General features: G+C 41.3%; 1 protein-coding gene across 1 annotated transcript; it reads left to right on the forward strand.

Annotated features, from left to right (window-relative positions):
• Positions 1 to 9,319: 9,319 nt before the first annotated feature.
• ciartb (circadian associated repressor of transcription b) lies at positions 9,320 to 17,551 on the forward strand. The gene is made up of 6 exons (XM_079163239.1): positions 9,320 to 9,454; positions 11,715 to 12,165; positions 12,403 to 12,478; positions 13,221 to 13,299; positions 14,987 to 15,113; positions 15,919 to 17,551. The coding sequence occupies exons 2-6, from the start codon at positions 11,755 to 11,757 to the stop codon at positions 16,303 to 16,305; spliced, it is 1,080 nt and encodes a 359-aa protein (XP_079019365.1). The 5' UTR covers positions 9,320 to 9,454; positions 11,715 to 11,754; the 3' UTR covers positions 16,306 to 17,551.
• The last annotated feature ends 6,612 nt before the right edge of the window (positions 17,552 to 24,163 follow it).

Raw genomic sequence — 24,163 nt, forward strand, 5'->3', positions numbered from 1 at the left:
TGGGAAGCTAGTACAAACACACTAATGCACGTTTCTCGACACATACATTTCGCACGTATACACACGCAGATGAACACAAACCCATTGACCTGCTCAGAAGCCCCCCCCCGCCCCCAACACACACACACACACACACTCACACACAGCCATCTGTGACACTGAACCTACTGACCTTGTGGAAAAGCAGACCCACAAATTAGCCTAAAATATTTGTCTGAAACCTGGCCTCCTGAGGATCAGATGTCTGACTGAATGTGCTGAGCTATGCTTTGAGGCGATTTCCCCTTTGTTCACACCTCTTTACCATCATACACATGTGTCTGTGAGGTACAGTCCATTGCGTAAAAACCTAAATTTAGATTAGTGTCCATTACATCATGTATCCTCCGAATATAATGATATGGTTTCCTCTAACCACACCTTTATTTGTTATTGTTGTGAGTGTTTTTTAGATATGCAACATGCTGATGTTCTCCATTGCAAAGTGTGTGTTTCTAGTTCATGGTGTCGTTATTTACGAAGGGTAAATACAAGTTTGATTGCAGACACACATTCTTATCTCAGGGGAAGTTGAGGAACTGTAACCCACAGTCTCGCTACATGGTCACGTTTTATTGACGAAATGAAAACACTGGGGTGTCCTCCAGCCATCACAGAATTAAATCATGAGAAAAAGTAGATTCCCATGCACAAAACCATGTGTAAGGAAAGTTTAGTGCTTTATGGGGACATAAAACATATCATTCAAAAGCCTTAGTGCGAACAGCAAAGGTAGATTTAGTGCAGGATAAATGGTTGTAATGTTGAGTGTCCTTGAGTTGACTGTCTTAGTTTGTGGCTATCCATAATTCACCGTGTGACCATTAAACTGTTTAACCAGGATCCCGCTAAGCTGAGCTCCAACCAATGCTGCATGAATACAGAGCTCCTTGGAAAGTTAATGGGCCATGTGGGAGGCTTGAGCTAAAATTAGATAACTGAGTTTCATCCTGACTATGAGATTTGTGCCCAAAGTCCACAGAATCCCGCTACCCCCCCCCCCCGTCACCACGACTCTTTAGGCTGTTGGCAGATTCATTTGCGCTTGACCTAGTTAATGTCTCTGGAGAGATGGAGGAGTAAACACGCTCCTCTCAAGAAAACCTGGAATTTTCCATACTTTACACACCCAGTCCACCGGCCAGGCTAGGGGAACATTTTTGGCATGCAATCTACTATAGTGGAAAATCACCAGCTTTTACTACGTGATAACGATATGATATGATAATGATATTATACCAGGCCAGACCTTGTGGGGTCACAGTCCAATGAGGTCACAATCTTTACCTAATGAAATAACTTTGCTTCAAATTATTCTGGTAATATATTTATTTGATTTATTTGATTTATTTTTTTGGTTTAGGGAGTCCATATTCTGTACCGAAATCTAACATGGAGCGAAGTTAAGTTTAAGATTAGTTGTCAGGAATGGCAGGTAATTCATGTCTCTTTTTGCTATAAATGGATCAAAACAGAACAAGGAGGGCAGATAAAATACATCCTAATGGCAATCAATTAACAATAACCAATGTAGTAAAACCCTTAAATGGGTGCAAAACATCAACAAAAACATTTGTTCTTAGTTTCTCCTTTATCTTCTTTTTATTGGCAGTAAGTGTCCTATAAGGAGGTATAGGCTGTATTTTATCAGTATAAAGGGCACTATATATAGTGCATACGTTTCACACTCAGACTTTGGCCACTCATATAAAATAACGCAAAATTAAGAGTGCATTATATAATGAATAGAGTGTAATTTCGGACACAGTCCTGATGTTTTGCTTACTGGCTCTCTAGCATAGCTTACAGGAACACTTGGATGGAACAAAGCTACCATTAATGTTATCAGTCACACACTTGCTTTATTTTACATTTGTGTGAAGATGGACAAATGTGCACATGACAAATCTGGTCTCTTAAAACACTTCATTTCTCAGGTCCCCGTACTTAAATGACCTAAAATATGGGGTCACAGGCCTGAAAATGTAGTCAGAATAAAGATGACAGGAAAATGTCTTATTACTATCCTATTAACAACAATACCAGTTTGAATAAGCCGGCTCTGACTGTGACTGCTTCCTAAAGCAAACACTGTATTGACTAAAAAAACAAACCCTGTGGCACACTGCAACTCACGTCATATTCATTCTCCTCAGCGGCCTCATGGTGTCTTAAATGTAACAACAAAAGACTTACACTTCTCTTAATTATTTTAAAAGTTAAGCTGTAAAGAATGGAACCAGAGATGTAGCAAGGAAGGCTGTATATCCTGTGCAAGCTGAATATGAAGTACTGAGACCAGAGGCTTTATTCTATGAAGTCATCATGCTAAAGATCACATGGAGGAGGGATGCAGATGTTTGCACATGTGTTCACTTGTGGGCATGACGGGATGACACGAGAAAGAGTTGGCAGGAGGAGGGGCTGATGGGTGACTGGAAGATCACTGAAGGAATTAGAAATGGGAGTGAGGGGGCAGGAACAGGATTATTTCTCTATGTAAAATGATCGAAGGTGTGTGTGTGTGTGTGTGTGTTTGTGTGTGTGTTGAGGGCAGGGGAGTGAGCGAGAGAGTGTCACGTGTATGCCAGAATAAGCACAGAGATGCACAGGGGCGATCTCTGGATGCAGCAGCAGCAAGTCAGACCCTCAGTCCCTCAGGTCCTTCATGCTCCTTCCACGTGTACTTTTTGGAGCACTTTGACACCTGTCCACCCCCTCACCTTATCTAACCTCACCCCCAAAGCTGTTCTCTCATTCCGTGGAGGATTTTGAATGACTACGTCTATGTGTTCTCTGTGTGCATGGTCAGAGTAGCCTTTCTTTTAATGTATGTTGTTGACATTTGAAGGCCGTTTCACATGTGTTACCTCATTTCAGCTCATGCAGCAGGAGTGCGTGTCCTATGGCTATGTATAGGGTACTGTCAGCGCTTAAAGGGCCATCTCGGTGTTCCTTTTTCAAAGGATGTGATGGAGAAGAAGCGAACTCCTCTCTGTGGCCCTTGTTGAATCTCTGCACTGCTCTTCTGAAGAAGACTGGAGAAATGCCAGGTACTTTTTTCACTTGAAAAGGTTGGGATGACATTCAAGCAAAGGGGCTGTAGTTCTAATGTGGGCCTCACAATGTTATGCAAGTGTATGACTGCAGCAGCATAAGAATACAAAATTAAAAAAAGCATAAAGCCCACGTTAAAGCTTCTCTGTTCCTGTTGGTGAGGAAAGCAGAAACCTCACACCTGGGCCAGGGCCAAAGACACGTGTTCGCCACAAACAACCCCCGCTATTAAAGGTCTGTTCTGGATGGAAATTTCTGAGGTCGGACTCTCAATCCAACTGTAAAGTAACTCTGAATGAGTGACTAATGCATGTCTGGTGCTCTGCTACAGCGGTGAGGCGTGACTATGAAATATCTCAAGTTGAAACTGCACTCTGACATTCTGCCTCCTGGATAAACGCACCGTGCTCCCCGACAGCCCTGACAGACATTGTAAGTGACAGTTGACATAACTGAACATTTTTGGCGTCACTGGTGATTAAGAATTTAATATACTGTTGAAAATCCTTTTGTAAACGACATGATCAGATGCTCCAATACTTTATTAGTGTGCAGAATTACCTATAGTGGAAAATAACGACTGTGAAATGTACTACACATTTTGAATGTACAGACAGTTAAGTGAGAGAATGCTTTGCCTCATTAAAAATGCAATACAGCAAGCTGATATAAACATTCTTTAATTTGCCTTTTCTAAAATATGGTCTTATCCGGCACTTTGTTCTATTAATTGATTGCTTGAGCGACAGACAATGTGTAATTCTTTTTAAGCATAAATGCCAAAAATGTGCTTCTAATGACCAATTTCTACTGTTTTCTGATGTTTTCTAGACTAAACGATTAATCAATTAATAGACAACAATCCACAGATTAAAAATAAAAAGACACATTACTTGTGGCCCTAAAAGCAAGTCTGTGTCTGTCTGTGTGTGTGTTTTAGACGAGTCTCTCAGACCAGTAGACCAGTCAACCAATCTTCGAATATTCACGTGATGATTTCTGAATCTATTAAACAATTAGTTTTTTTTCACTTATTTCCAAGAATTAGGTGTCAAATCACACAAAGTTCACAACCAAGCACAAGCAGTCATTGCATGAAATTAGGGTGTTGTAATTCCCAAGGCATACAGGTTCATTAAACCCAAATTTGACTTTGTTCATGACACTTATCAAGTTAGGTATAGATAGAATAAAAAGATAGAACAAAAGGAAAATGTATCTTAGAGTATCCTGTGCATTTGAGATTTCCAATAGTCCTAATATAATGTTTGTAATTGATTGAAACATCTCTTCAAACCTCTGAAAGTACACATCTGTGATGCTGTCTGAGCAGGCCTGTGATGAAGTTTCGGGTTAAAACTCTTCTATGAAAGCTCTATGATCATCAGCTCCTCTCCAAGTGAGGTTGGATTGCTGGCTACTAAGAAATTATCAGCCCCATATCACATCACTTCTAGATAGCATCTCACACTAAAACGCCCACATAATGATCCCATAAAAGTGCTAGCAGAGGGAGCGTGGGTAGTTAGTTCTACATTGGACATAGATTTGGCGGCTAGCCTGTTGTCAGCACTCTCAACAGCTCTCCACAGAGAGCTTCAAGTAAAGATTTGGTCAACCTATCTGCGAAGTGTCTGTCTCACGTCTGCATGTAATGACCGCCCCGTTATCTGCTTATGTCACGCCACGTGATCACTACAATGGCAGCAAAGTGAGTGGAGCAGTCAGTGCTTCTGTTGACTTTTTTTTTTTTTATCTCACAAATCCCCTTACATAACTCTAACCTTCACATCAAGATTACAGTACACTGTTACCAGCTCAAAATGTTACACCATCTAACATTTGCCCATGCCAAATATAAACTGTGAATCACAACACTGTACAGTCTATGTTAAAAGGCCTTTTTTTCTTTTTTAAGTGTAAACCAACACTGAAAAGCCAGTTTCTATAAAATGCGCATTTGAGCCCCAGTTCAAGCCGAGTGAAGGAATTACTCAATGTGCGAAAGGTTGTGCTCGTGGTGAGCTCACAGTCCTCTGCATCATTCGTAGCCCTCCTCATCTGTGCGTGGAGAGCGCAGGCTGGAGCACTTACATAACCCAGTTAAAATACACCCCAGTCACATGTAACGCATCAGTCCTGCAGATAAGATATCCCACTGTCGCTAGAGCTGCTCTGGCAGTCGTTCAGACATTAGAGAGAGTATAAACAAACACATGCACATACTCATGCGGAGCGACAAAATATTTGACGGTGATTTGCTGCCAGACATTCTCAACTGCCTGCATGGGAACTGTGTGTGGAAAATAGTCAGGAAGCTTTCCTTCTGAGTGAAGCGCATGTGACTGAGTGGAGTTGGACCGGGAATAAGCCACAAAGGGAGGGGGGAGGGTACGTGACGGGGTGCCGGAAGTCCAGCCCTTTAAAGTCACAAAAATGCGTCCAGTATCACTTCTCCTCCGACTACATAACCTCTAACACCAACTCTAAACGCTATTGGCTGCGCCTTGCCACACACAACTGGCACCCCCCCCCCCCCCCCCCCCCCTTCGCACTGCTGCAGCGTGCCCACATTATGTGCAGCCGCGTTTCTGGTGCGTGGGTGGGGTTAACTGAACCAGCATTTACTGTAACAAGATGACATATCTGGAGGAGTAAGCTACTGTAGAGAGAAGTGTAGGACACGTTTTCTAACAAGAATAACGAGGGTTACAGAGTCCAGACTCCGTGAAGCTTTTGCCAAATTATGCAAGAAGCACACTTGCTTAGATAATATTCAGTCCATGAATTTCAGATTTTCTGTTACTGTGACATGTCATGTGGAACATATGCGGAGAACACTATAAAAGGGGCATTTGGAATGTCAAAACATTTGAGTCTGAGGTTCAAGCTGCAAAGTTTCCGTTTCAACTATATTGATGAGTGCAATAAGGTTTTATTCCATTGGAGAGGCAGACATACTCGATTTATTTCAAAGACGAGAGGAGAAGCAGCTGCTCCAAGGCCGTAAACTTTACTGTGAAACATTATGTCATCTTGCCAAAGCTATGAATCGCTGCAAAGACTGAATATTTTGTCACAACATCAATTGTGTCCAGGCACTACATGTGTCTTTAAGGTCTGATGCACACTGTCATGGCTCACATGTTTGTGTTTACATTTGTGTTCCCTGCCGCGGCTTTACTTAACGTCTACACAGTTCTGAACATTCCAGTCGGTCTTCTCCGCCCTCCGAGCTCAAACCAAAACCCGTGGCTGGGTAACACACCAGCTATTAGTGGTGAGCAGTTATAATGCGAGCAATGCTGTTGAAAGCCTGCTGATTGGTGTCCCAATTTAGAGAAGCACTGAGGTGTTAAGCCTGCACACACACACACACACACACACATACGTCACTATAGGTCCAGATTTGGACGCAGGACGGCACATGGCCCAAAGCCCGGGTCAGAGTCATATGCACAGCTCATTGCAAGGGACAGCTGTTTGTAAGACAACACACATACAAACCAGCACCCAAACACTCTCACCCATATCCGCTTGCATACTTGCAGGTAAAGACACGTTCTCTCGCTATAGCACGCAGGGTTTACTGAGGCTGTCAGCAAGCGCTCCACACTCTTCAATGGCTAGCTATTGCGTGAGACACGTCACCCCGTCTGAAAATGAGAAACAGATTTTGCAATATTGTACACACACATGCATGAAACCCTCAATAAGCCACAAGGCTTCCAAGGTTTCTGGATCCATATGTGAGGCGTGGCACGGATGCTCACCCACGCACATGTGCCGCGTTTTTCTAAAAGGGTCGGTTAGGGCAGATGTTCAGTGTGTGCCCTATAATAAAGTGGGTGTGGGTTTCTGAATTGGCTTTTATTTTTTTTTTATGAATGAGAGCATCCTGTCTCTGTGGGATACAGAATCAGCCAGCCTCTCTGACAAATTGAAAATCACAGTGCCAGTTTGTGACTCATCCCGGATCCTGAGAGGAGAATGCACCGATAAAAATAATTCTCTTTGTGAGGAGATTACAAATTGCTTTGCTGTTGTTCTTTTATGTGAATGACACATTGCAGTGCATGTGAATGGAGCCGGATTATTGTAAATACGTACATGTTCCAGAGATCACAAGATATACCGAAACATTCAGAACAATCTGCAAAGAAAGAGAAAAACACTTTCAACAAAAGATAATTGAGTAGCAGTCGCCTCTAATCTGTTACTTATATAAACATTACTTATCTACATATTCTACTGTGTCTGTACAGCTTAAAGTTCCTTTTGCATGTGTATGAAATATCTCTTTGATCCCCTTCCCCCCCAAAAATGTTGATATCTGTTTGCTGTGCTTTGAAGTGGATGCAATGTTCTCCACAGTGACATGGGAGCCTAGAAGACAAAAAAGGAAAATGAGAGTTTGCTGGGAATCTGTAGGATGCGCTCGGTCATCACAAAGTCTGGGGTCGCTGGAGGATCTGGGCCTGGGGAGCAGAATGTCAGGAGAATGTTTATGGGATGTTTAGTGGTTTGCAGCGGCTTACAAGAGTATTATTCAACATGAATGGCTCACTGTCCACCGGCTTTATGGGTAATGGTGTCTGTGATTGTGCATCCTTCGCTGTAGGATGTGATTTAAGGCACAGCAGCAAAGAGTAAACACCCCGACACCAGGCTGCTGTTGCCCTTGTCCTGCCTGCTCCTCACTTTGGCAGCAGTAGATAAAACAAAAGTATAGCCACATATGCTCTTCTATGATCACCCGGCCTCAAAGTGCTTTTAGAATCTAATTACCATCATTTTAGAAAGCACAGAAGACAGTCTAAGGAGTCTTTCTGCATTTTGCACCCAGTTGTTAAAATGCAGCGTTTTTGGCTCTGTAAACATCTCAGAGTGCTTTTTTCCACTTGTGACTTGTTCACTCTGTGTTGTTTGAATTCTGCTTGTCCTTGTCTATTGATTGAGAGTAAAGGAGAGGAGGCCGGTTGTGCTTTTTGTGGGTGGATGTCTCCCAAACACACGTGATCACGGTTGCTGCGAGAGGGTTCGTGACTCACTGGCTCCAAACTCAGGATCCTTGTCTGGCCTCTGACAGAGCATCCTAATCCCAGCCTATCAGGCAGCCACACAGAGGTCCTGTGAGTCACGCATTTACCGACACTGTGTCCAACAAAGAAAAAAGATGCAGACAAAGAAAAAAGATGCAGATAGAACACACTCTGCATGTTGATAGCATCTTTAATGCAGCCCGCTTTGCTTGTAAAATGGTTTCGCTTACTTGAGGGTTTAAAGGCTGGAGTTTAGATAATTTGAGTTTATTCATCGTAATTTATCACTTATTCATGCACAATTTAGAGACCTCTCTTGACTGTATTTGAATGGTGTATAGTAACTAATTACCTTTGTAATCTTAAATACAATACATGGCTGTATTTAAGATCTTCTTCATAGTACTGTGCAGAGGGAAATATTGTACTTTTTACTCGACTATCTATTTTACCACAATGCTATTTGCTGTACTTTTATTACAGCATACATTCAATTATAGATTATAGATTAAAAAGAGACATAGCATATGACCAGTTTATATAATATGAAGCATGTAACAAACTACCAAAAGTATGTAAATCTAAAACTACATCTAAGGGCCTATAATGAATAGTTGTACTTTTAGTACATTTTGTTGTTGAGTAGTTTTGTAGTGGGATGTTGCTATTTTTGCTTAAGTAGCTTAAATGATCTAAATACTTCCTCCACTACTGCTAAATGTATTCTAAATGTAGGACAATTACTGTCTAGACCGCACTGCCAGACAGTCCGCGTGTTCTGCTTAAGTGTCCTTGAGCAAATCCTCACATGAACTATCACAGTTGTCCCTGGAAGTGCTGACCGCGCATTTACCAGGCTACTCCGTTTACTGACATGCCACAAATCAGGCATCAACATCCGGATGATATAATGAGGAAGAATGCCTGCGGAATGACCAAAACTAGCCCCGGATTGACTTTTCGCCCCAGCTGCTGGCTGAAGTGAAACCGATCCGCGTGTCCACGTGTTTGTGTCATTTCCATGTCATTTGCATATGTAAACCGGTCCCGCCTATTGCTCCGCGGCTGCACCGAGAGAAGAAGCCGATTTGTCGGTCGGGGGCATTTGCCGAGCAAATGGGAGAGCCGGTCCCCGCTAATCCCGCCCTCCCAGACACGTTGCCTTGGGAGAAGCAACACGGGCCGATCTCAGGCTGAACCGTGTCCCCACTCTCACACCGCACGTCCAACACATCAGCTGCTCTCTGCCCGACAGTCCTGCTGGATTTACCGCTGAACAACGGAAGAGTTGGACCAGCCGCTCCATCCCGGGAAAGGTGCGTACCTTCTCTGATCCACATCTTTATCATCCCGTTGAACATTACTTGTTATCTCTGAGTGTGCAGGAGGAGACATATTTTTATTTATAAAATCAACCACAGGAATTTGACGCAGACATGCAATTAAGCGAACATGTATTTATAGTGAGGGATAGGATAATAGACTGTAATATTTCAGATGAAGGTGTAACTGTGGCAATGATAATCAGCCCTGTCTGCATTTCTGGTTTCATACGATCAAACAGTGCCCGCTGCCAAATTTACTATGTCTGATGAGGAAGTCTATTGTGTCTGTTACCCAACTGATTTGAATCCTTAAGGCGGACAGATCGGATCATTCACTTAATAATTTTGTATTTCTCTTTGGGAAAAATAGTGTTGTTTGATCTCTGGGAAGGAAATTATATTCTCATTTAATTCCTTTTTATCACCGTTTTTTTTCATTTTATCAGAGTGTGTGTGTGTGTGAAGTGGGCATCTCTACGTGCCCCACCTATACAGGTAGACCTATTTAACAAAGACATGTCTTCTTTAAAAGCACATGTTTAAGGTTAAAGCTGTTATCAGTAAGACATTTGAATAGAACACTGTAACTCTGCAGGCCCGTGTGGTGCATTCAAAGTGACTATTTGAACAAGTGAGGTATTTTTTTACGGCACAAATCAAACTAATGCTATCATAGGGAATTCAGGTTTTTATTTTCTAAGAATTTACTAGTGCTTGATATCTCCCTGGTGTTGTGTTGGTGTGTTGCAGGAAGCCTGATAGAAAAGCACAAATATGTGACTGAGAAGATGTATAGGATGTTTGCTGGATATGTGATATGCAATATGCAATATAATATTAACCAAAAGTTTGATGATGGGCTCTTTGCACTTTCACGGATAAAATGCAGTTATGCATATATTAGAATTACATTTTAATTGATACATTGTGTACATGTGTATATGTATATACACATTTAGTTACACATATTTTGCCGTTGTGTGTCGTGTCACAATTTTTAAAGCACCATCTGGGATTCAACCAGTAGAAGCTATATCTTGAATCGCGATACTGTTTAATTCCAAGTAGTCTATATTTGGATATGAAATAAACTCAGCGTTTTATTACAGCTCAGCTCTTTCCTGTGCTCTTTGGTAATCTGACCACTGCACAAAGGTTTTCCTTTCACATCGTTTAGTTCTCACTAAAATTGGCCAACATTGGTCTACATGGAGCAATATTATAACCTGCAATCTAGCTTCTCTCTTTGTGTTTTGTTAGAGCTTGTAAAATCTCTGCTCCACCCTCCCCTGTAACAATAAGATCAGAAGGTGGTCGTCCTTTGACAAAGACCTAGGGAGCAATTAACTCTCCCAGCCTCAAATTTCACAGGAGGCAAGAGGCATGCCAGGCCGTTAAAAAATAATCCCTGTGCTGAAAATGCTGTTTTCCCTGTCTTTTATTTGCTAACCACTGAGGAAACATGTAGGAGGGATCTAAAGATCCCATAAACAAATTAAATATCAGTGCAGAGCATTTGGCCAGGGGAGCTTTTATTCACGAGGGATTCTTCGTGTTGTGAACAAACAGTGCCAGTCTCTCATTTTCTAACCCCCCCCCCCCCCCCCCCCCCCCACAAGTGTCACTTGTCTTGATGGGAGGACGGCAGTCTGAGGCGCTAGTCGTCATGGTGGCAGACCCCTGCCCCCTTTGAATAAACAAGCTAACAATGTTTATGAATGATTGTGGTGGTAGCAGCTGGCAGGCCGGCTGATACAGCCTGAATTGGGAAAAATACTCAAGCTGGCGATTGTTAAATGTAGATTATATGTATTTGTTATCGCCATGATGTTGAGATTTATAATAACAATTATGAGAGAGAACATTTTTTTGCGCCTGAGAGCTTCGCTGGACCATTGTGGACTCTAGGATGTTTGGTGTTTGCTTTGAATGGTGGCTCGTCTGTATTTACTGGCTCAGGTGTTGCATCTGCAAAACAAACAGGTCATTGTGGTCTCACTGCCACCGTCTGCTCTGCTGTGTCTGTGCCTTTAATCATGTCTGCTTGGTTAGAGATTAATTTTGTTTGTTTATTTATCCAGACTAACCTGCAGCGTTTGTTTAAGGACTCTGCATATATTCAAGCTGTTATATGGTTTGAATTTGTTACATTTTTTGCTACAGTTTCTCATTTTAATCACTCTTCTAGCTGCTGATTTTGAAGCGTTTCTGTATTATGTAATTATCGTAACCATTGCTTTCTGTCTGTCAGGTCAGTGATGGTCAGTGCTATTTAGAGCCTGCAGCCAAGGATGTCTGCTACGGATTCGGACAACTCCATTGACTGGCTGGCTAGTGACAATGAAAGCGAGCAGGAGTCTGACTGTACAGGAAAGCACAGCCAGACAGAGGCTCCTTCATCCCCCAGCACCTCGCCACACCTGGGCCTGTCTGACAGCAGCTGCCGCCGGAGCAGCGAGGTGAAGGAGGGCGACGGTAACCGTAGCGAGGTCAGGGACGCCTCCTGCCGGGGATTTCCCCCTGGCTGCACGGAGACATGGGCCAGCACCATTGGACTGTGTAAAACACAGCAAGTAGAACAAACAAATGGCAAAAACACTCAGCAAGCACCGAAGAGACCTCACAGCTCCACAGAGGAGGAGTGCAAGGAACGGCAGCTCATTTCCAACATGTCAGAGAAAAACCGAATTTTCAGGAGAAAGGTGAGCACCTCTGACGTCTGTCTGTTTCCCACAGTAGGTGGTTCACAGTGTCAGCAAAACTAGTGCGTGCCCTATCACCTAGATCAACACCCCTGCTGGTTTTACAGAGTGTCTCATGCATCACATTTCCAGTAAAGATGGTCCTATAACTAGAAGCAGAATTAGTCATGCTCTTCTGAAGAACCAGAGTCGTGTATCATGATTTCAGCTACAAATGAATCCTTTTTTTGTTTTCAGTGCATGGAGCTGCAATGCTACATTCATCCACTGTCGTCTATCTTGAATGGCCTTCGTTCAGGGAGGTACAGAGAACGTAAGTCGATCATTTAATATATGTTTTGTTTTTGTCTTTTAGAAAACTCTCAGATGTATACTGTCTTAACACAATCATTTCGTAGTTGAGTGTCTGCCTGTCTTTCTTGTGTCTCAGAGAAAAGCAATATCAAGAACAATAGACTGGATAGACAACATGCGACTCTTTTTAAGATTATCCCCCAGTGTCCCTGAGATTTGAAAGTGATATGTTTGAAACATGTACTGTTGTCGGGGTATTAAGTAACCACCAACTATTTCATTTGTGTGTGTGTGTGTGTGTGTGTGTGTGTGTGTGTGTGTGTCTATCTTCTTGGATAAAGCTGCGTAATACATACACTTTAAAATGTCCCCTTTTTAAGAGTTAAAAAACTGCTAAAATTTTATTTTTTGCCAGTTTAGAATAATATCACACTTCAGACCTTGTTATAAATTAGCTGCTTGGCAGAGGGGAGTGAGAACATACTGTACCACAGAGTCTCCAGTAAAGCAGCTGCTGTTTGCGAGTCATCTGATGGGCATTATAAGGATCTCTGGAAGACAGCGCCATGTTCAGACAAGCTCTGAAAACTGCTTCATTTGGGATCTTTGTCAAACCTTATGTGACCCAACACTTCCTGGCCACAGAGGCAGGGAGTCTGTTCCCCCACACAAGCATTTCACACAATCCATCTGCTCCACAGACTCGGCCCTGCTGTCGACACAGTTCATGTGGCTCATGGTACGACTTTCTTCTTTTCCAGGACTCAGCAGTTTCCAGGAGAGTGTGGCCATGGACAGGATCCAGAGGATCATGGGTGTCCTGCAGAACCCATGCATGGGGTAAGTGTCCTCAGCATGACCCACATGCTGTTATACATGAACCAATGAGCTCTATCACCTTAGAATATTCAGTGCATCTCCTGCATGTTTTTGTAGCTACAAACACATTGTGGCACGCTGTGATGCCTTTTACGGAAATTTGATCACAATCACAACTACAATACACTCAACCCCAACATTCAGTTATATTAGCTAGAAATGCTGCCCCTTGTCTGTGGGTCAAAGGGGTTTACAGCATGTCTGTAACACATGGTGCACAGCAGGTTGCCCTGCGAGGAGCCACCACCCCCACGCATGCAGGATAAATGTACTGCAGAGATGGCCGTGTCTCGCTATAGCTGGGCATCTTGTTAAAAATGTATCAGGCTCTACTGTGAGAGCAGCACACTTGTGTCTGCTTGATTAGCTCTCCACTGGCCAGACGGTATAATGGCGTATAACATCACCTCTTCAAAGGAGAAAGTCTTCGTCCCTGTAATACAATAATGTTTAAATGTTTTGATGTTTTAGAATTGTTATACATCATGAAATAGCAAATGTCTGCCATTCTCAGGCTCTTAAGCATCTGATTTTGTATACTTGAGTATAAGATAATATGGTTGAACTCAATATCACAATATCCATAATGACATATTCTGACTTGTAAAGCAGAACCTTCCATAACAAATGTAGCTATTTTATTATTTCAATTTCCTTCAAATCATTATTTTTTTATTAGGGCTGCATTTTTCTGGTGATTGAGTAACCTAACAATAAAAAAAACACATTTTTAATTGGACAAAAATGTTATAGAATAATAGCACATTATGATGACATCAACACAATATGATTACACTGAAAGTCTATAGATGAAATAGCTGCTTCATGTACCATCTTCCTCTGAATTTAAAGCAGTACTACTGGTACCTGTATGGGAAGCAAAGCATTAAGGTATACTGATATAAAATAAAGTGCTGCTGAGTCTGGCACAGACTAATTGGAGCCCTCACCCACCAGCTGCTGCCCTCATATGGGAGACAAAGAGTGGGTGTGGCAGCCTCCGTCCAGACAGCCGGGACAGAGGCTGGAAGGTGGACTAACCCCTCCCTCCCTCCATCGCGCTCTGTGCCTGCTCTGTGTTGCCAGCTGGCAGCCCCTGCAGCAACACAATAGTAGATAGGATCAAAGTGACTTTTTTAGCAGTCACTGTTGCGTATAATCTTTCACATGAATTTAACATGCCCTGAATGGAGTATAGCAGGAAGGTCCTGATCATATGACACGGGCTAATCCCTATCCACCATCTGGTTTTGGCGGGTGGTAGTTAATGGGGTGCAGCGTTCTGCTGCGCACCTCCAACGCAAACTGCGTCATCACGATTAGTTTATTTTTTCACAATGACGCAGTTGGAGACCGTTGTGGCTTTGGCATTTTATATTTAGAGGCGAGCGGAGCTATTATACACGTGTGAGCTCTAAACATGTGAGAAATGTACTTAAGACTCCCCCCTCCCACACACACTGACACACACACACACACACATAGAGTACAGGCTTTTCTACATAAGTGTAGGCTAAGTGTTTACACACTGTTCAAGATTGTCTTGTTGGCAAGACTATTGGTAGCTTACTCAGATGTATAGACGATAGCTTCAGTAAATATTTCTCACTCTCACTCACTTCTTTTTTTATCTTCATTTTTTTTCCAGGGAGAAATATGTTAATATCATTCTTAAAATGGAGGAGATGCTGAAGAGCTGGTTCCCTAATGTAAAACTCCGAGACCAGCTCACCGTCAGCCAGACGGAGGAAGCTGTTCCTACCAAGAAACCGAAGGTAAAGTTGTACAAAAGCAGAACTGTTATGTAAGAGCTCTTCGGTTAGAGAAGACCTGCTGCCAAGAACATACAGTGACGATGCAGAGACAGAGGGACTAAAATATCTATTGTTATTTAATCACATGTCCGGGGGGGGGGGGGGGGTGTATTACAGCAGTCTCAGGTTTACTAAGAACAATGACAGAGGAGAAAAGGTAATTTTGGAGTTCCTGAGGGCATGAATAATGGTCAGAATACTCTGGAACATTCCTTTGCTTTTATTATATTAACAAAGGGTGAAATTACTATTTATATTGTGAAAGGGTCTTCGCTCAAAGTGACAAATTGTGTGAATGATGTAATGAAGTATTGTCCCCCGATTCTACAGTTCTTAGCGTTTTAGCTTCTTTTAGCACATTGTCTGTGTGCTATGTCCCTCAACTTTACTGTTTTGGTTCATTCCCATTGCTCACATCAGCACTGTTTTTAGCCACAGCAGGTATCTGTTTTCAGTGATAAAGCTCTGATAAACCCAGTGTGCACTTCCTGCCCAGCACCAAACAGCAGATCATCTTAATGGCCCTGGGTCAGATACTACCACTGGGGCCGCCAAAGTTGGGAATTTTTAAACCCTTCTCATAGTGGCTTTGACAGAGTTACAAGTTATATTTTTCAGGTGCTTTTTGATATTTGGTAGGGACACATTTAGGTATACTAGGTGAACTCTGGCTCATTTACTGTTTTCTTGTAAATTAATGGACATTGTCCCTCAATAATCAACTACTAGATAATTGAAAATAAACTGTTTCCTTCATTCCCAACAGCTATCTTCAGTGACCATCACTGCAGTCATGAGCCCCGTCAGTGTCAGTGATCCTCCAGCAGGCGTCAAAACCCTGAGAGTCACTGACCTCACTTCTCCTGGAGCCTACTCCGCCAGTAACCTGAAGTGGCTCCACGTGTCACCCATCTGCTCCCCCATAGCAGAGCCGGCCCAGGCTGGCTCCAGGCACCTGCTGTCCCCCAGAGACCTAACGCAGGATAACGCTGTGTCCTCCAGCACAGACCGCCACACTAAGACAGACTTGGTGCCCAGAGGCCCTCCGCCGGGCAAAATCAACGCACCCTGTCTAGAGAGGCTCCTCAAGTCGACAGAAAGCATCATCATCCGTAAGGGAACGGGGGGTTTGACAGACAGCAGCTGGTCCTAGTCCAGACAGACGGCCGGGTGTCCGGCTGTAAGCGCCGCACGGCCCAGCCTAGCCTTGCCCACCCTGCCGGGAGCCAGTCAGCTCGCTTAGCCCATTCCAGCCTTCAGGAGAGACAGGAGCCTTCAAAAGGGACGTGACATATACCACTTTAATGTGGAAGGAGTGTTGACGAACATGTTGTACTCTCTGTATGGGAATGCACCCTCTCTGACATGACAAGTGTCCGCTTTAGTTCCCGTTTGTTGACTTATCTTTGTTTTTTTTGGTTTGCATTCTTGAATAGCGCGTGCGAGAGTGAGAAGGATAGATTTCACATGCCGAGATCACCGGAGCTAGTCATTTCACAACTGAACTGTTCCCACTGGCTTGTAGATGCAATAATACAATTTTAGTATCTGTGAAACCGCCATTCTGCCTGAAAGGGAAAGAACTGCAGCAGTAGTTTGTGTTGGAAGGGATTTCTTTCCAGACATCCAGATATGTCAGCGGTCTACATATTGTTGTGCTGAAAATGTGGGTGAAATGTGATGTTATTCCCCCCCCCCCCCCCCCATGACTCAACTCTTTAGGTTCATTGATGTGACTGTTACTCATTTGTATACTTTATAAATAAGTCTTTTGGTACAACTGTTCTACCTCAGTGGGCACCACGTCACAGTTAGTGAGTAGGAATGTGAACGCTACACTCAAAGTCTGGACACCTCGTCTGCAGTGAGCCAAACGGCCTCTGACAGGGAGGTCTGCAGAACGAGTCGTTCTGTGTACAAACAGAACGAGTCGTTCTGTTTGTACAAACAGAGGATTCTCTCTCCATGGGGATGCTGTCGTGGCCTGACTGGTGCCATTGTAAAGAATGTCAACTGCAGATTTCTTTTTCGAGTCTCCCAGTAGAAACAGGCAAACAGTGCCTGTAATGTCAAGCTGTGCCTGTAAGTCGGTTTGATAAAGAGAGAGAACCGTTCAGAAAACCTGCTCCTCTGTGGGATGTACAAATCCGGAATTCTCACTCTCCTGCCGTTTTCCTGTATCGAGTAAATTATTCAGATCTTGCCAACGACTTTCTGTGGTGGAGTAGAACAATTCTTTTATTTTGCCACAGAACTGGACAGTATGTTAGACCAGCAGAGAGGGACATGGTATTTCTCTGTGTAAATCTTACAGAAAGGTTGTCGATTTTCCCTGAAAAGTGGCCTTTATAGTGTGAAATTTTATACTTTCAAAATAAATGTGATTATATTTGTTTGATGCAAAATGGCTACAGATTGTTTTATTGTACATTTTCTAAATACAGGCTGGTAGAAGTTACTTTATATGCAGAAAAGGAGCTCAAAGATTGCAAATTAAAATTCCATTTTCCACATTGAATTTCTCACGATTATATCATATATCTCTTTTTTTCAATGTGCTATTCAGCTCTTCCATTTTTTTTTTGTTTAATAGTGTGCAGCACATTTTTTAAAGGGTAAGACACAGGAGGAAAGACCAACTGTGTCAGCAACAGGAATCTATGAAATAGCTGATTGTAAGTCTCAACAGAGCTCAATTAAGCATCAAAGATCTGATTTATATCAGTTAGACCAATTATGAGGCGAGTCGACCGGGAACACTCAAAGGGAGCTCACTTCCTGGAGGAAAATTAAGATGTATTGCTTGCGAGGAAGTATGTCATTTTCAGTACTTTGCACAGTCATTTGTGCCACAGACGTGCCGTGAAAGGTACCAGCTCAGTATCATTTCATTTCTCAGAAAGTGAGTGTGGTTTGTTTTTTTCCCCAATATTTGCACTTTCTCATGCCTGTTGACAAACCAGACAGCAGAGTTAAAACTATGCGACCTGCCTGTTTAACACGCACAATGACAAATCATAGATTAATAATGATAGAGGTAATGAAAAAAATCACTTTCAGGGAAAAAAAGGAAAGAAATAAGAAGACTATGACTTTATTTCCTTATAGCAGCAGTTAAATATACTTTCTAAAGTTCTGAGTGATACAAGAAACCTTTTTCTGCTCCGACTGCCCTGAGCTGTACTCATAGCTTTGCTTCTGAGAAACTTTACACTGGTAATAGACTTGGAGTATTTCTGCCAGCTTGAATTAAAACAACTGTCACCAAATATACAACCGAATACTGCCATCTATAGGTGAAAAGGTAAACATCACGAGTTCACCCGTTGTTGCTCTGCAAGCAGAATCACCATAGATGTATCTTACACAACATGTCGTGAAGCAGACTTTTCCTTATTCTCATTTGGAAAATCCTTAACAATTAGATATAATGCTGCTTTTTAGTGGCTTTTGGTGACTTTGATTGAAAGCACTGGATTCAGTTTTACCCAACTTGTGTCAGACCCATTTCATTCTCTTCAGTAAGAACACTGTATATCCACAGAGGGTGAACACAGAAGTTTGTGGCCTGGAAAACAAGCTGTCAGAAAGTTAAGGAGATTAACAACGGTAGCCATATTTGAGGGATTTGTCTTTTTCCGTATATTACACAATAGTCACGTGTCCCTTTTTCCAGATTAAAGGGGTGACTGGCAGGAGGCAGAGGAGCTTATTACCCAGACTGCATTGTTTCAGCTTTGCCACCCTAGATTCCCTCTCCCAGGGCAAGGCTAATGGTCTGGACTGACGTGCACAGACGTCTTGACAGCATCCATATCCAAAGACAGCTGGCACAGATCTGCCTCGCACTCACCCAGAAAAGGCAAGTTTTCTTTTTTTTCATAGAGCTGTCGAAGTGAGTTGGACCAAATTACATTGTGCAGTGATCAGACTGCCAATGGTGAACATGTGATGTTCTGAGAAATTGCACAGAAAACAAAAAGCAAGAAATATAAATGCAGAGATTAATATAATTTTTTTGGGGGGGGGATTACAAAATGTCAGGCTGTGAGTGACTAGAAGGACATACTCTATACATAACATGTACATTTTTTGATTTTTTGATACATTTCACAATTGATTAAAAAAAATCAATTGTGAAATGTATCCAAATACGGAATGTACTGCATTGCTGCCGCTTGTGGGACTAAAACAAAAGGAAATTCACAAGTGCACAGAAAAACCAGTGTCAGAATATACCATAAGTGATAATTAACTGCATGTCAATTTGCTAAATTATGTGTTCAACTATATAAGGGCTACATAATTGGTTACATTATAGACTGATAATACAATGGACAAGCATTTATATTGCTTTCCATTTTAAAGGTTCACAGAGGTTGTGCTTTACAAAATAGTTTTTTGTCCGGGCTATGTGTGGGCAAAACTACAAAGACTCGTCATTACTGGAGGAGCAGAGATGAGAGCCTTTTGTTGAAAGCATTCAAAGGCGAGTGGGAGAGAAAAAAAGGAAGGAAGGAGGAGGACAGGACCATGGTTCCAGTTGCAAAAATCTGGAAGGGATAATACAGCTTCATTCTCTCGAGCTACCCTTTCATTGTAAATTGGTGTTGATTGTAGCTCCAGCTGAGTGTGAAATGACAAGGCGGCGTGGTGTTGAATCAGAGCCAAGGTGGTAGTGCTTCACTCTGCTGCAGTTATTTATATACAGTTTCTATGTAATTCATTTCTCAAGTCTAGAGGCAGATGTGAAGTCACCCCCCAATCAGTTAAAACTGAGAGAGAAAAAACCTCTTCATGTTAGAAAAAGGTGTTGTGAATAAAGGGCAGATAACTGCGGCGTCTCCTCTGAAATCTTGCTGTAAAATTCAAATGCATCCTTCTGAAATGCAACAGTGAGATTTGTATTCCTACTCATAGTCTTTAATCCTGCAATTTTAAAAGACAGTCACAACCACAGTCATCAAATTCAGCAAATTGTAACCTGCTAGCATCTCAGACCCAAACAAGGATTAATTACTCTGTAATTAACTCTCAAGTCTCAAATGGCAGATAGGTGAGTGAACAGGGGTCACTCAAGCTTTTTGGACATGAATTCAAGGTATCAAAGCCATTACATCTGCTCCTTTGCCGAGCAGTCTATCAAAAAGAGAAAAAAAAGTAAAACACTGCCTTCCTCGATAATTTGCAGATCTTCAGAGCAGCGGGAGGAAGAACAGTATGTTCAAAGCAAGGAATGGACTCATTCACACCACACAGAGATAATGGTCTCATCTGTCAGAGGACTGAACACCTTTATATATTGTTTAGTATGTCATGAAAAAATGTATATGATAAATGAAATATGAAAATGTTGTGGTATAGTAAGTCATTGTATGGATGTGCCAAAGAAATACAATACAATTTGTCATAAAAATGTCAATAACATGCCATGAAAAAATTATACTCTATGTCAAAAAAATGTAATTATATAGTATTTCATGAATACAAATATAGAAAAAAACGTAACAAAAATGTCATAGCATAGTATGTCATAAAAAGTGTAATAAAATATGTTATAGTATATTATGCAATTAAAATGTAAGATGTAAGATTTAAAATACCGTACTATGGTATTTCGAGGGAAATGTCATAAAAAGTCATAGTATAATATGTCATAGAAATAACAATAAAGTATGTCATAATAATAGTTGTGTCTTAATATACTCCGTAATGACAAATGTAATGAAATGCCATAACAATGAATAAAATGGTAAGCCATAGAAATGTCAAACATGTCATAATACTGTATGCCATAAAATCATAGAACAGTTTGACATACAAATTGTCATAGTATAGTATGTAGTAAAAAAGAGTCATAAAAATGTCATAGTATGCCATAAAAAATGATATCATAATATGTCACAATAAATATAAAAGTATATTATAGTATGCCATACAAATTTCATAGTATGGTATGCCATAAATATAATATAGAGTATTCCATGCAAAGTGTCATAGTACACCATACTATAAACAAATCATACAAATTTCATTAAAATGTCATGGTATAGTGTACCATAAAAAGTGTATAGTATGACATTTAAAGTGTTATAAAAAATACGAAAGTATAGTGTGCCATAACAATGTTATGAAAATGCCTTTCTAAAGAAAACCATGAAACTAATGTTATAGTTGGGTATCTGAAAAACTAAAGCCCTTTTGAAGATTTGTGTCTGTACTAATAACTGTGTCCCCCCCCCCCCCCCCCTCCCCCACCTGTGAAATCAAAATTCCAGCCCCTGCTTGTATAACGTACTCACAGGAGCAGAGCTGAACTCTTCCTGGAAGACGCATTACTGTTGCTTAACTTTGATGGTCAGCCCATCAAATATATGTCTTTTCCTTAAAGTGGCGTACCAGTTAACCTCTGCATCCTGATGAGCACACCTTTCACCTTTTTTTAATTCCACTCACGCAGATACTGAGATACTGGGGAAGCAGATTGATTAGAATGAAGCATGGGGGGGGGTTGAGACCACTAACAAAGACATGTCACTCAGTGACTTATCAAGAGCACCGAGTCTAAATATGGCCACCCTTCATTAAGTCTCATTTCCAAGAATAGGGGGCAGGCTGTGCTCTTGTAGGTATGAATAATGGAAGCAGCCTCCTGGAGCTCATTTCCAGAGAGTGATCGTCATGCTAAAGTATAGCCTAATGATCACACAGATAAAGTAAGAGGCTGGCATTCATGATTAATGCCCTCAGGTCTGCTTCCAGAATTACACAGTCTCCTCTGTCAGATCTTCTCTGTTCACTGCGGCACACAGACTTCAGATGCTCGCAGAAAATAAGATGCACAATGAATCAGAATCAGAGTCAGAAGATTTGTAGTTCACATATGTCACCATGCACACAGTTTGCTATAATATCAGACATATAATTCTGAATACAATAACAGCACAGTTCAAACTATAGTCAGGTGACATAAGTCCATTCTATTCCATGGCTAAACCTTCATATTTTTGCACTTGTAGCTGCAGATTTCATCTATATTCTAAGGAGAGATTCATACTTACAACACATATTTAGTTTTTCAGAAATGTAAACAAGACATGACTTTGTTTATGCTGTAAATGCATGTTGACGTTACAATTTCTCACTTGATGTGCTCGCTTTTTTGTCTGTGTCTTTTGTCTTGAGATTTCTTTTTTATCTTTGAAAGCCACGGTTATATACACAATACCATTTACCATTCTTGGTCAATGAATGTTTAATGATCATATGTGTTTGCATAGCTCTACTTTTCACATTGAGTTTTTTAAATTGCATTATTAGAACGCTTCAAATCAATGCTTTTGCATGTCTCACTCCTGACGTCTTTGTTATGCCCACTAGGTGGCACAATTATGAAAGAAACAGTATCAAAAAAAAAGTATCACTGGAAAGCGTCTCCTCTGACAAAAGTTGAATTCTTAAACAATGAGGTTACGCACTTGCCAATGCAATGGTCTCAACAGGGTGGGATTATACATATTTACTTATAGCAGAGGTCCAACACTGCCATAAAAAATATAATGTTTATATTTCTAAAAAGTCAACATGGATTATGAGTGCCCCTGCGTCAGTCTGCCTTTTAGTGTCAAATGCCTATGACATGATGCCAAGAGGCACCATGGTGCCTCACACTTCAGATATACCTGCAGGTAATTTACAGCATATTGTTACTGATGAGAGTCATTGGATTTCGTCACGCAGACCACATTACATATTACAGTCTGGGCTCCTGACACGTCACTGTGTCAAGAACTGCTTCAAAGATATCTGGATCTCTTTAAATGGAGGAAATGGTTTTGTGTTACACATATGCAGCATACGATTTCTGACAGCACTCCTTATTTATCTGTGTGTACAACCTATCCATCAGATCATCCGTAAGTATGCTGGAATCCCATGATCCCATAAACCTGTCGCTGGTAAACCACAGAATTTATCCCAACATACCAGCTTTGACTCTGCTACATGAGATGCTTTAGACCTAACTGTAACGGTTGACTGGAAGCCATATCATTTCACTCTCTATCAATGACAAAGCTACAAAGGACTCAGGTCATATATCAGTGAGACATGGCTGAAATATTTACAGTCACCAGCCTTGCGTGCGTTAAATGTTTTCTCTCATCTCATCTTATGCCAGTAAATCACAGGTTGTCACAGAACAGAAACGTAATACTGTACAGCTCAAATACACTGTATGTGTACGCTCTAATAAGGACTCGAGGTGCAATAAGTCAACAGTGGGACTGTAGTGAAATACTAAGCTTCTTTCACTGAATGACGGCAACTTTAACACTTTTTAACTTCAGTAATACCGGCTGACGTAAACAATAACTTCAAAAGGCTTTTAAAAATGTCACCTTTTTTGTAAGAATGCTATTTAAACAAGAACGATGCTAATATATGCCAGATTTAATTATATTTAAGAGAACAGTAGCTCAACAGACCTTTCTCAATCCATTAAAGTACTATAATGTGTATTACATCACTACACCTGCTGTCTGTGTGGATTCTTTTACTCAATATGTAAATATGAAATCACAAAATGCTAATTGTAATGCAGATTAAAGCACTGAAACATTTGTGCAGGTTTTTCCATTGTTTCTTGTAAAGACTTAAAGGGTCATCCATCAACTGTACACACAAAGGTCAGTTTACTCATAAGGAGGACTACTCAGTCTGAGAAAACGTTGTCATTTCTACTTATTTTGATGTCTGCATTGGATAGTGTATTGCACTTTTTTTCTTTATCATTTTTGTATATTCCGTTTGTCAATAAAGTAAAAAACTAAAGTCTGAAAAATTGTCTCTACTTTTGGCTTGGAGCCTCCACATTTTTAGCACAGAGACTTACTTAGAAATTGGGGTCATTGAGTTTGAAAACGTGGGTGTTTATCATGCAGGGAGGGTCAAATAAATAGATGTTACTGCATTGTGGGTAATGTAAGATCCAGTTTTTGGAGCTTGACCCA

This window comes from Pholis gunnellus (genome assembly GCF_910591455.1).
Source record: "Pholis gunnellus genome assembly, chromosome: 7".
Lineage (NCBI taxonomy): Eukaryota > Metazoa > Chordata > Actinopteri > Perciformes > Pholidae > Pholis > Pholis gunnellus.

Excerpts from the sequence above, each read along its gene's own strand:
- ciartb (XM_079163239.1), top strand. The coding sequence starts at position 11,755 with ATGTCTGCTACGGATTCGGACAACTCCATTGACTGGCTGGCTAGTGAC. Across the intron at positions 12,166-12,402 it reads ACCGAATTTTCAGGAGAAAG|TGCATGGAGCTGCAATGCTA; the intron begins GTGAGCACCTCT and ends TTTTGTTTTCAG. Across the intron at positions 13,300-14,986 it reads CTGCAGAACCCATGCATGGG|GGAGAAATATGTTAATATCA; the intron begins GTAAGTGTCCTC and ends TTTTTTTTCCAG.